General features: G+C 40.4%; 1 protein-coding gene across 1 annotated transcript in view; it reads right to left on the bottom strand.

The window, feature by feature from the left end:
- The window catches only part of RECK (reversion inducing cysteine rich protein with kazal motifs), an 801,790-nt gene that overhangs the window by 392,602 nt on the left and 395,233 nt on the right, over window positions 1-13,955 (bottom strand). Inside the window, exon 13 of the mRNA XM_044293464.1 lies at window positions 1,526-1,666. Coding sequence (XP_044149399.1) covers window positions 1,526-1,666 — 141 coding nt within the window. The remainder of the gene's footprint in view (window positions 1-1,525; window positions 1,667-13,955) is intronic.

The following is a 13,955-nucleotide window of genomic DNA, read 5'->3' as shown; positions in this document are numbered from 1 at the left end:
CAACAACATAATGCCAGACCACATTCTGCATCAATCACAGCATCATGGCTGCGTAGGAGAAGGATCCGGGTACTGAAATGCCCAGTCTGCAGTCCAGATCTTTCACCTATAGAGAACATTTGGCGCATCATAAAGAGGAAGGTGCAACAAAGAAGGCCCCAGACGATTGAACAGTTAGAGGCCTGTGTTAGACAAGAATGGGAGAGCATTCCTATTTCTGAACTTGAGAAACTGGTCTCCTCGGTCCCCAGACGTCTGTTGAGTGTTGTAAGAAGAAAGGGAGATGCCACACAGTGATTAAAATGGCCTTGTCCCAACTTTTTGAGGATTTGTTGACACCATGAAATTCTGATTCAACATATTTTTCCCTTAAAATGGTACATTTTCTCAGTTTAAACTTTTGTTCCGTGATTTATGTTATATTCTGAATAAAATATTAGAAGTTGGCACCTCCACATCATTGCATTCAGTTTTTATTCACGATTTGTATAGTGTCCCAACTTTTTTGGAATCCGGTTTGTATATAGGAAAAAAGATCAGAGCAATGCAAATTCAGTCTGCGGAAAATTTTCGTTCCCTGAGAACAAAATTGGGCTCCACTAAATTAATAGAGCATATGTGCATACAGCATGATGGAGATGCAAGGCAGATGCATTTTTGTGCGCTGATGCATCTGAAACATGCACCATAAGGAGATAATAAGAAAAGGATACTCCTGCAGTCATAAAAAAGAGTCCTGAGACCTTTGGGATAAAATAACAGGAATGATTTAAGTGCATTTTTATAAAAAAAATATACGTAATTAGTGGTAAATTGTGATGCATATGGAGATCGTTGTCTTTTTGTAAAAAAAAGTTGCACATTTTTACCCTTACTTGAAGCACTGGTGGGATAAGCTGTATTCTCATCTGATTTATAATTTTGTCTTAATAAAATGCTAATAAGGGATGTGACACAAAAGTGTGTGTAGGCTAGAATGTGTAATGCGAACTTTGTCTGTTTCACACTTGCATTGTCGCTTTCTCGTTTTGAAATGCGGCAGAGAATCTCATTACCGCAATTAAATGCATATGGATGCATCCGTTTCGGCCGGATCCGGTTGTATTAAATCTAAACTGGACAAACTGGATCCGGTATGAAAATCATTGAAGTCAACGTGCGAAAGATCCACTTTTTTGTTTCGCGACCGTACACAAAACCACAGTTTTCAGCGGTTTTGCGTCCGGTCCAAAAAATATAACAAAATGAAACTGCATGCATCGTGATCAGTTTTGTCCCCATTGATGATGAATGGCGAAAAAACCTTAACCCTTTTTTATCATCCTCTGCCAGATCTCAAAACCGGAAAGCCACAACACAAATGTGAAACAGGCCTTATACATACTAAAATGTTTTATGGGGGAATTAAGATTTCTCACATCAAATGCACAGTTTAGTAAATTTCTTTGTAACATAAAGCACAGAGCAAATGCTGTCATTTTGACTGCTGAGAGTATGTACCTCTGGTGGCGCATTTATGTTTTACCTTTAGTACAGACATATGGAAGACACGGTTCTCCAAGAAGACATCCTTTTCTGTTAACTTCACACAAATGATTAGCAGGACACGGATTTGGGTTGCATGGATGAGTAACATCCTCAGTAACATTGTCCAGTGAACTTGATCCTACATGAATTTAAACACAAACACCTTGGATGACACAGACATTTATATTATTACAAGGATCTAATATAACCTAATCTAATATACTGGAATCGATTATTGACAAACAAATGACTTGTATAGTGACAAGATACCAAAGATGATGATAAAAGGGTGATCTGGGATTTTCATAAGGATGTCCAAATCCTGGGACCCCTTCTGATTAGCTGTTAAAGGAAGCTGGAGCACTCATTGAAGCTATGTAGAGAGCCATGGCCTCCTCACAGCTCACCAAGCACAGCGCTGTACATACTGTAGTATAGAGTCTGTGCTTGATAGTGCAGCTTAGCCCTATGCACTTGAATGGGGATGACCTGCACCTAGGCCACATGACATCACTGGCCTAGGAAGAGGCCTGGGTGCTCATGGAGGGCTGCAACCTTTTCATACAGCTGGGGATATGATTATAAATATGTACAGCGCCTTGCAAAAGTATTCACCCCCTTGACTTTTTTCATGTTTTGTTATATTACATCCTTAAGTTCAATGTTTTGTTAATCTGAATTTTATGCGATGGATCAGAACACAATAGTCTAAGTTGGTGAAGTGAAATTAGAAAAATATATAAATAAAACTATTGTTTAGAAATAGAAAACAGAAAATTGGCACGTGTGTATGTATTCACCCCCTTTGTTATAAAGCCCATAAAAAGCTCTAGTGCAACCAATTGCCTTCAGAAGTCACATAATTAGTGAAATGATGTCCACCTGTGTGCAATCTAAGTGTCACATGATCTGTCAATACATAAGCAAGAGGATAACCAAAACACTGCCATGAAGACCAAGGAACTCTCCAAACAAGTTAAGGACAATGTTGTTGAGAAGTAAAAGTCAGGCTTAAGTTATAAAAAAAATAGCCAAATCTTCCCAGAAGCAACATCAAATCTATCATAACCAAATGGAAAGAACATGGCACAACAGCAAACCTGCCAAGAGATGGCCGCCCACCAAAACTCATGGACCGGGCAAGGAGGGCATTAATCAGAGAGCAAGCACAGAGACCTAAGGTAACCCTGGAGGAGCTGCAGAGTTCCACAGCAGAGACTGAAGTATCTGTACATAGGACGACAATAAGTCGTACGCTCCATAGAGTTGGGCTTTATGGCAGAATGGCAAGAAGAAAGCCATTACTTTCAGCTAATAACAAAAAGTCACATTGTGAGATTGCGAAAAGGCATATGGGAGACTTCCAAAATGTTTGGCAGAAGGTGCTCTGGTCTGATGAGACTAAAATTAACTTTTCAGCCATCAAAGAAAACACTATGTTTGGCGCAAACCCAACACATCACATCACCCAAAGAACACCATCCCCAGAGTGAAACATGGTGGTGGTGGCAGCATCATGCTGTGGGGATGTTTTTCAGCAGCCGGGACTGGGAAACTGGTCAGAGTTTGATGGATGGTGCTAAATACAGGGATATTCGGGAGCAAAAACTGTACCACTCTGTGCATGATTTAAAGCTAGGATGGAGGTTCAACTTCAGCTTAAGCAACACTTGAGTGGTTTGAAAACATGCAAATGTGTTAGAATGGCCTAGTCAAAGCCCAGATCTCAATCCAATAGAAAATCTGTGGTCAGACTTAAAGATTGCTGTTCACAGGCTCAAACCATCCAACTTGAAGGAGCTGGAACAGTTTTGCAAGGAGATATGGGCAAAAATCTCAGTGGTAAGATGTGACACGCTCATAGAGACTTATTGACTTTAGGGGGGTAAATAGTTATGCACATTGACTTTTTCTGTTATTTTGTCCTATTTATTGTTTGCGTCACAATAAAAATAAAAATAAAAATAAATCTTCAGGTTGTCGGCATGTTCTGTAAATTAAATGATGCAAATCCTCAAATAATCCATGTTAATTCCAGGTTGTGAGGCACCAAAAAACAAAAAAAGTCAAGGGGGGGAGCGGTGAATACTTGGATATAACATACAACTCCCTTAAGTGTAACTGTCATTCCTGTTTTTAATATGCAGGGACAGTGATGCTAACCATTTTTGTAACATACTTTATATTACTGAAATAGTACATTTCTATTAGAAAAATAGTTCTAAGGCTACTTTCACACTGCCGTTTCTGGGTCCGCCTGTGAGATCCATTTCAAGGCTCTCACAAGCATCCCCAAACGGATCAGTTTAGCCCCAATGCATTCTGAATGGATGCAGATCCATTCAGAATGCATCAGTTTGGCTCCGTTCTGCCTCCATTCCGCTCTGGAGGCGGACAGGAGCCAAACAGATCCGTCCTGACTTACAATGTAAGTCAATGGGGACGGATCCGTTTACATTGACACAATATTGGTGCAATTGTAATCTAACGGATCTATAACGGATGCAATGTAACGGATCTGTTTGACTTACACTTAGACTTAGACTTTTTTTTGACTAAGTGTATGCAGACGGATCCGTACTGAATGGATACCATCGTTTGCATTTATAGGTGCAGATCCGTCTGTGCAGATACCAGACGGACCCGCACCGAACCATGGTGATGGATCATGTGATGGACCATGTGATGAACCATGTGATGAACGCAGTGACGTCATCAAAGGTCCTTTTTTCTCACAGATGAAGACAGAAGAGATGCCGGCTGCGCGAACAAGTGGATTAAGGGGAGTTAATTTTTTTTTATTTTTTTTTAACCCCTCCAGCCCTATTGTAACTGTATTCAGAATGCAATTTTTTTCCCTTATAACCATGTTATAAGGGGAAATAATACAATCTACAGAACCTTGAACCCAAACCTGAACTTCTGTGAAGAAGTTCAGGTCTGGGTACCACATTCATTTTTTTATCACACTCGTGCAAAACGCATTGCACCCGCCCTATAAAAACTGAACAACGGAACACTATCAGTCAAAACTGACTGCAATTGCATACCTACTCGCGCGGGTTTGCCGCAACACATCCGGACCTTATCCGGACACGCTCGTGTGAAAGAGGCCTTACTGTGTTCCCTGTGAGGGAAAACCAACCAATTACCTTAATTCTCTGAATCAGTACAATTGCAACCATACCACAGTTATATAATTTGTCTTGTGTTATAATGCTGAAGAAAAAACTCTAGAGAGCTGTGTGAGGGTTTACTATTTGAGAAGTGCTACAGTTTTTTCTAATATTATTTTACAGTGTGTACGACTTTTTGATCACCATATGGGATAAATATGTTTATATTTTAGTAGTTCAGGCTACAGATGAGCAAACCAGTTCATATTGAACCGGGTTCATTACGAATTTTACAGTTTCGCACAACTTCACTAAAAAGTACAGCACCTTTTTACTATACATGTTGGCAGGAAAAGGCACTAAGGACGAATAAGAAGGATGCTCACATGACCCTTAGAGGAAGTGGAAGAAGAGCTTCCATTGACTGGCTGAAAGGCCGACAGGCAGCCTGTATGAGCCAATTAATGCTGCAGCAGGCAAGGAGGTGCCCCAGAAGAACATCATTCCCTACTGGGAATGTGAATGAGCGTGGTTGGGTCTTACAGTGTCTGTCAGGGAGAGTGAGAAAATAATAAGGGACATTCAGAAATCAATCAAGTTTGTATTCTACTGCCAGGGAGAATAAAGGGAAAGGCTATAATTTCAAAGAACAATTGTGTACAATAGGGAAAGGTAGGTAAAGATGTCAGCAAGTGAGTGAATAGTGAGATGCTGACAATGAGTGTGCCTGGCAGTACATTTTAGCTGCCTTATAAGGGTGCCTTCCCATGTGGCATATTTTGTGGCAGAAAATTCTGTGACTGAAAATAAGTCCAATTCACCTTAATGGAGCTTGCAGAAATCCATATGCTCGATGCCCCATTCAAATGAATGGAACAGATTTTCAGTCGCAGAATTTTGCGCTACAAAATCTGTCGCGTGTGAAGGCACCCTAACACAGCACATCACAGAACATCAAAAGCAGCTACCTGCAAAGACATTTTTATTTTTTTTGGTCATTTTAACAGAAATACATTCTTATTTGTTTAAGTTTAGGAAAATACCATATTAGTGTGTTTTACAATCCAGAGGGTAGCGGACAATTATATCTCTTAGGTAGTGGAATGGTGGTTTATACCATTTTGAGTGATAATGTGAAATCCTACTCCGAAATACGAGTTGGTGCATCTCCACGCACTGCAAATTATTATTTTTTGTTTAAGTTTGGGATAATAGCATATTGGTGCATCTTACAATACAAATAGTAAAGGACTAGTGGTTTATACCAGTCTGAGTGATAATGTGAAATACTAGTCCGAAATCCGTGTTGGTGCATCGACAGGCATTTCAAGTATTGGTGTGGTGGAGGAAAATAATCACACAGTAGGTTGACAACTTGTGTTTTACACTACTTATTTTTTTCAGAATCTGCATAATTTAAGGCACAAATGACATTAGGTCCAAATTTGTTAGTTGCACCGATACTGCATTTTTTCAAAAGTCAACTGTCAGTAGCAGTGTCTTCAGTGGGTTTGTGGAAAGGAAATGATATCTTATTGTGACTTCCTGACTTTAACATCCAGAAACCAGATTTGTTAAAAGTTCCTTACTTTGTTTGACTGTGTACATTTAGGTCCCAAAATTTTAGGAATCCAGAAGGGTTCCAAACAAAAGACTCAGGTCAAGAATGTGGGTAGTGGCAGGACCAGGATCTGGCTAGAAGTATTAGTAGTAGGCCGCAGTTGTCCATGCTGGCTTCAAAAAGGCACAACATTATCTTTGAGGAGAAAGAGGATAGGATTGTGGATTGGATGGCTTACTCCTCTCTGTTGCAGCAGGATGGCACTGTGCTGTGGAGCCGGCGGTCACAGCGTTCCTCCTCCTTGCAGCCTCAGAGAAGGCTTTCTGTGGAGTTCAATGGCAAGAAAACCCCACCATGCCCTACGGCTGACAGTCAAGAGAGTCTCCATGTTGAAGATTTGTGTGATAGCAGTTACCATGTGAGGAGGAGGCTGGGGACCTCATACATAGCTGTGTTGGTGGTGGTAATAGTTGCACCTGTAGCCGCAGCATTGGTGTTGGGGGCAGATGCAGAGCAGCGGAGTGATGGCCAAGGAGCCCACCATGATTTCTCCCAGTCTGATAAAAGTGGAAGGGAAGTTGAGGACTCCAATGACGATTATGTGTTTGACAGGACTTGGGAGCTGGATAGGGGTGCTGATGAGGAGGTAACATCAGAGGAGGAGGGTGATGGTGGCAACAGCAATAAACCGCAGAGGCAACGTATCTTCCAAAGAACAGCCAGGGCCATGTCTGCTTTGACATCTGGTGATTCCGCTGACACTCTGGCATTTTTTCTCAACAAGGCGGGTAGACAAAAGCACAGCCATGTACAAGATGTGCAGGGTTAAAATAAGCTGTGGGTGTTCAAACACAATCATATATACCAGAACTCTATTGCAGCACATGAGGCAGCATCATCAAATCTTTTGGGAAAATACAAGTGGCCAGTATGCTCAATCAAAACAAGTCGGTCCTCCTTCTCCTGGTCTTCTTTGTGGGAGCCAATCCACATCCCCAAGCAACACAGTGTAATTGTTATTATCATCTTCTTTTCCTGCTAAGACTCCTCCTTGTCATCCGCTTCATCGTGAGACATCTATAATGGAATGTTTGGCTGTGAAAAAAACTTTCTACACCAGCAATTAGCTTGTCTACAAGCTGAACTCCCACCTGGCCAAATAGCTGACTGTGCAGTCACTGCCGTTTAGTAGTGCCTTGTACTCTCATGTGGGGGACACTACTTTCGATTCTAACTGTGTGGCAAGCTGCACTCCATGATGGACACCTGGAGCAGTTGGTACGGGCAGGGACAGTACATATCTTTAAACGCTCATTATGTCAATCTTGATTATGATAGCGGAGAGGAAACACACCAGCAACTGTCCCTTGTCTCAACCATTCTCAAGCGGTGAGGAACGCTCTCTTGGACTTTCAGTGACAAAACGGTCTGCAGCTACATCACTTAACCCCTTAAGGACTCAGCCCTATTTCACCTTAAGGACTTGGCCATTTTTTGCAAATCTGACCAGTGTCACTTTAAGTGCTGATAACTTTAAAAGACTTTGACTTATCCAGGCCATTCTGAGATTGTTTTTTCGTCACATATTGTACTCCATGACACTGGTAAAATGAAGTAAAAAAAAAAAAAGTTTTGCATAATAAAATACCTAATTTACCAAAAATGTGGAAAAATTAGCAAATTTCTAAGTATCAGTTTCTCTACTTCTGTAATACATAGTAATACCCACAAAAATTGTGATGACTTAACATTCCCCATATGTCAAATTCATGTTTGAATTATTTTGGGAATGATATTTTATTTTTTGGGGATGTTACAAGGCTTAGAAGTTTAGAAGCAAATCTTGAAATTTTTCAGAAATTTACAAAAACCCAATTTTTAGGGACCACTACAGCTCTGAAGTCACTTTGCGAGGCTGACATAATCGAAACCACACAAAAATGACCCTATTCTATAAACTACACCCCTCAAGGTATTCAAAACTGATTTTACAAACTTCGTTAACCCTTTAGGTGTTGCACAAGAGTTTTTGGCAAATGGGGATGAAATTTGAGAATTTAATTATTATGCCTAATTTTCCATTTTAACCCATTTTTTCCACTAACAAAGCAAGGGTTAACAGCCAAACAAGACTGTATCTTTATTGCCCTGACTCTGCCGTTTACAGAAACACCCCATATGTGGCCGTAAACTACTGTACGGGCACACAGTAGAGAGTAGAGGGAAAGGTGTGCCGTATGGTTTTTGGAAGGCAGATTTTGCTGGACAGTTTTTTTTTACACCATGTCCCATTTGAAGCCCCCCTGATGCACCCCTAGAGTAGAAACTCCATAAAAGTGACCCCATCTAAGAAACTACACCCTCAAGGTATTCAAAACTGATTTTACAAACCTTGTTAACCGTTTAGGTGTTGCACAAGATTTAATGGAAAATAGAGATACAATTTCAAAACTACACTTTTTGGCAGATTTTCAATTTTAATTTTTTTTTTTCCAGTTACAAAGCAAGGGTTAACAGCCAAACAAAACTTATTATTTATGGCCCTGATTCTGTAGTTTACAGAAACACCCCATATGTGGTCGTAAACTGCTGTACGGGCACACAGCAGGGCGCAGAAGGAAAGGAATGCCATACGGTTTTTGGAAGGCAGATTTTGTGGCTTGTCAATATGCATATTAGAAGTTTCAGTTTTGTTTTTTTAATGATTTGTTTTCAACACTGGTTTCCTCCTCAGTCATCTTCCATTACGTCCACTTGGGCTAACATAGTGATGGATGGAACAATCTGAAACTGATGTACCTTGACCTTGGAGTTGACCTCTAATCTCTTTGGCAGTTGTTCTGGGTTTTTTGGTTACCATTTGTATTATCCGTCTGTTCAATTTGGCATCAGTTTTCCTCTTGAAGCCACCTCCAGTGTGGTTGGCTACAGTCCCATAGACCTTACAATTTAGTGCAACTGTTGTAACTGAAACATCAAGTTATTTGGAGATGGTCTTATCGCCTTTACCTTTAACATGTTTGTCTATAAACTTAGTGATGCCCTGATTGCACAAAAGGGTTAATTTGCATACTATGAAAAATTTCAAAACTCAGGGACATAGCCACAGATCAACAGAGGAAAAACAGCAATGACAATAACAGCTATGCGTCTACATAAACAGTTGAATAAGGCTGCAATATAAAATATACTCTGCAAAAAGGAGTACATACTACACATCTACATTCACTGCTGCATGTAAAGAAATGCAAAATACACAGGAACGCACCAATCAACTTTTGCAAGCAGTGTCGGACTGGAGTGCCAATGGCAAACTAGTAGAAATGACTCTAGGGGCCCATACTAAAGTTTCATGCAAATATTGACACAAAGGGGTTTTCTGGTTTGCATCAACATCCTTTAAAATAATTATTTATATAAGTCGCTGTAGTGCGCTGATCGCAGCACTAGCGATGTCCTCATGGGAATCGGAGCTGCCATCCGGTGCCCGCGCTTCTGTGACGGGGACCCGATGGCATGGAAGGCAGCGCAATGGGGCTGCCTTCCAGTGGAGAGCCTATGAGATCCGGCCCCCTGGATCTCACAAGCAGGAAGCTGTATTAGACATATACACTGTATTACACATACAGCCAATGCATTCCAATACAGAAGTTTTGGAATGCATTGTAAAGGGGAACAGACCCCCAAAAGTTGAAGTCCCAAAGTGGGACAAAAAAGAAAGTGAAAAAAAAGTTTCAAGTAAAAAAAAGTTTTCAAGTAAAAAAAAAAAAAAATGCAATTTTCCCCAAATAAAGTTAAAAAAAATTGTAAAAAATAGGGATAAAAAGAAAAGTAGAAATATTAGGTATTGCCGGGTCCGTATAGTTCGGCTCTATAAACATATCACATGACCTAACCCTTCAGATGAACACCATCAAAAAAATAAAATAAAAAATGTGCTAAATAATCCATATTTTGTCACCTTACATCACTAAAAGTACAGCACCAAGCGATTAAAAAGGCGTATGCCCGCCACAATAGTACCAATCTAACCGTCACCTCATCCCCCAAAAAATGAGCCCCTACACAGACAGTCGTCCAAAAAATAAATAAAACTATGGCTTTCAGAATGTGGAGACACTAAAAAATATATATTTTTCATATTTGGTATTGTGGCGTCCATAACAACCTGCTCTATAAAAATACCACATGATCTAACCTATCAGATGAATGTTGGAAATAACAAAAAAAAAAAAAAATGGTGCCAAAACAGCTATTTCTTGTTACCTTGCCTCACAAAAAGTGTAATATAGAGCAACCAAAAATCATATGTACCCAAATATAGTACCAACAAAACTGCCACCTTATCCCGTAGTTTCCAAAATAGGGTACATCAGGGGGCTTCAAATGGGACATGGTGTAAAAAAAACACCTTGCTTTGTAACTGGAAAAAAATTGATTATAATGAAAAATCTGCCAAAAAAGTGAAATTTAGAAATGTTATCTCTATTTTCCATTAATTCTTGTGGAACACCTAAAGTCTTAACAGAGTTTGTAAAATCAGTTTTGAATACCTTTAGGGGTATAGTTGGGGTCATTTTTGGGTGGTTTCTGTGACTAGGGTACCCAAGTAGAGTCCCTTTTTTTAAATACACATATACTCACAGGCCTAGAGGTCCCCTTTATTCTGCTTTAAAAGAGAAATATTCCCTTGCTTGGAGCGGTGTCCTAATAATTGAAAATGACACTTCCCCGTCATAAAGATAAGGATGGGATCTTCAAAAGCACCCCTGCCGAGACTCATCGGAAAATACTGGATCCTGGAATTACATTAGCCAGACATTCGGACTACAGTCCCAGCAGGGGACCAGAGAGAGATGGGAAAGTGACCTATTGAACCTTTGATGGACTCAAACATAGTCATTTTTCATATCTCTGGACACAGGCATATTCTGCACTGGCTAAGGCCGGATTCAACCTCCGTGGACCAGTGCGATCACGGATATATCAAACAGTATGTTCTTGTGCCCTTGGAAGACTGAAAGGCCAGCTTTAAGCCGTCCTGGAAAACCATAAGCCCCAGCAGAGTCAAGTTTGGTCTCGTTAGACTCGCAAAATCATAAGGGTCGTTAATACCTGAATGTCATAGCTGTATTTAGCGGTTCCACAAAACTGTGGGCTCAGCCAGAATAAGGACATTCTGGGCTGACCTTAGCTGGGTCATAAACCTTGCTGACACCTCCTCAACCCTGCCCACATGTTCATACCATTGGTGGGCAGAATTGCTGGCACCTCCTGTTTTAGAATTGTTATAAGCTGCTGTCAGGGTATTGTATGGCAACCCTGCCTTGCCTTAACACCTGGATTTGTATCGCATTCTGAATGTCAGTGCTCAGGGTCCACTGATATTATACCAATCAGATTGCAGGACGGCTTCAAGGACTGAAACATAGGAACTTAAGTATACTTTTCATCCCTTATCCCTTTTTATTTTAACTGTCATGAATTACTATTACCTTGAATTATTATCTAGGATAGTCATTTTTCTGTAAATGTATGTATGCACTGTTTGTCCTTTCACCTTTTATTAAAAGATTGAAAAATCTTATTTGCTAAGTCTTCCGTGTTCTAAGCAAAGAATTAACAAATCCTGTCTCTGAAGAGAGTAATGTTACCATTTTGTGTGAGAAAGGTCATTTTGATTGTTGCTTGGCTGAACGATTGCAATCGGTCAGCAAGCGGTAGCTGGTTCATTCCCTGCTCTGCGTGAGGGTGAGTGACCGGTAGTCGGTTTGTGTGCCGTAAAAACACTTGGTGGCAGTATACTGGAAGTTAACCACCCCTTGTCATGTGTGGTATCTGTCTGCGTACAGGTACGTTTGTGACAGTTTCTATTATGTAAGCCTCACAAAGTGACTTCAGACCTGAACTGGTCCTTAAAAAGTGGGTTTTGGAAATTTTCTGAAAAATTTCAAGATTTGCTTCTAAACTTCTAAGCCTTCTAACGTCCCCCCCCCCCCCCCCCCCCCAAAAAAAATGGCAATCACAAAATGATCCAATCATTTAGTAGACATATCGGGAATGTAAAAATGTTGATGCTTTATTACTAACAGTATTTGTATTTCTGTGTATATACAGGGTATATAATGATATTTGTGCATTTATATAAATATCTTTATCTTAATATAAAATATATTCACACACATGCAGTATACAGTCGTGGCCAAAAGTTTTGAAAATTACATAAATATTGGAAATTTGAAAAGTTGCTGCTTAAGTTTTTATAATAGCAATTTGCATATACTCCAGAATGTTATGAAGAGTGATCAGATAAATTGCATAGTCCTTCTTTGCCATGAAAATTAACTTAATCCCAAAAAAAACTTTCCACTGCATTTCATTGCTGTCATTAAAGGACCTGCTGAGATCATTTTAGTAATCGTCTTTGTTAACTCAGGTGAGAATGTTGACGAGCACAAGGCTGGAGATCATTATGTCAGGCTGATTGGGTTAAAATGGCAGACGACCTGTTAAAAGGAGGGCGATGCTTGAAATCATTGTTCTTCCATTGTAAACCATGGTGACCTACAAAGAAACGCGTGCAGCCATCATTGCATTGCATAAAAATGGCTTCACAGGCAAGGATATTGTGGCTACTAAGATTGCACCTCAATCAACAATTTATAGGATCATCAAGAACTTCAAGGAAAGAGGTTCAATTCTTGTTAAGAAGGCTTCAGGGCGTCCAAGAAAGTCCAGCAAGCGCCAGGATCGTCTCCTAAAGAGGATTCAGCTGCGGGATCGGAGTGCCACCAGTGCAGAGCTTGCTCAGGAATGGCAGCAGGCAGGTGTGAGCACATCTGCGCGCACAGTGAGGCGAATACTGTTGGAAGATGGCCTGGTGTCAAGAAGGGCAGCAAAGAAGCCACTTCTCTAAAAAAAAAAAAAAAAAAAAACATCAGGGACAGATTGATCTTCTGCAGAAAATATGGTGAATGGACTGCTGAGGACTGGGACAAAGTCATATTCTCTGATGAAGCCTCTTTCCGATTGTTTGGGGCATCAGGAAAAAGGCTTGTCCGGAGAAGAAAAGGTGAGTGTTACCATCAGTCCTGTGTCATGCCAACAGTAAAGCATCCTGAGACCATTCATGTGTGGGGTTGCTTCTCATCCAAAGGAGTGGGCTCACTCACAATTTTGCCCAAAAACACAGCCATGAATAAAGAATGGTACCAAAACACCCTCCAACAGCAACTTCTTCCAACAATCCAACAACAGTTTGGTGAAGAACGATGCATTTTCCAGCACGATGGAGCACAGTGTCATAAGGCAAAAGTGATAACTAAGTGGCTCGGGGACCAAAACGTTGACATTTTGGGTCCATGGGCTGGAAACTCCCCAGATCTTAATCCCATTGAGAACTTGTGGTCAATCCTCAAGAGGCGGGTGGACAAACAAAAACCCACTAATTCAGACAAACTCCAAGAAATGATTATGAAAGAATAAGTTTCTATCAGTCAGGAATTGGCCCAGAAGTTGACTGAGAGCATGCCCAGTCGAATTGCAGAGGCCCTGAAAAAGAAGGGCCAACACTGCAAATACTGACTCTTTGCATAAATGTCATGCAATTGTCGATAAAAGCCTTTGAAACGTATGAAGTGCATCACAGAAACAACTGAAACAAAGATCTAAAAGCAGTTTAGCAGCAAACTTTGTGAAAAATAATATTTGTGTAATTCTCAAAACTTTTGGCCAAGACTGTATATGATGCA

This window comes from Bufo gargarizans, chromosome 5 (assembly GCF_014858855.1).
Source record: "Bufo gargarizans isolate SCDJY-AF-19 chromosome 5, ASM1485885v1, whole genome shotgun sequence".
NCBI lineage: Eukaryota > Metazoa > Chordata > Amphibia > Anura > Bufonidae > Bufo > Bufo gargarizans.
Note: the sequence above shows the minus strand (reverse complement) of the source record. Positions and strands in the feature narration are given on the sequence as shown.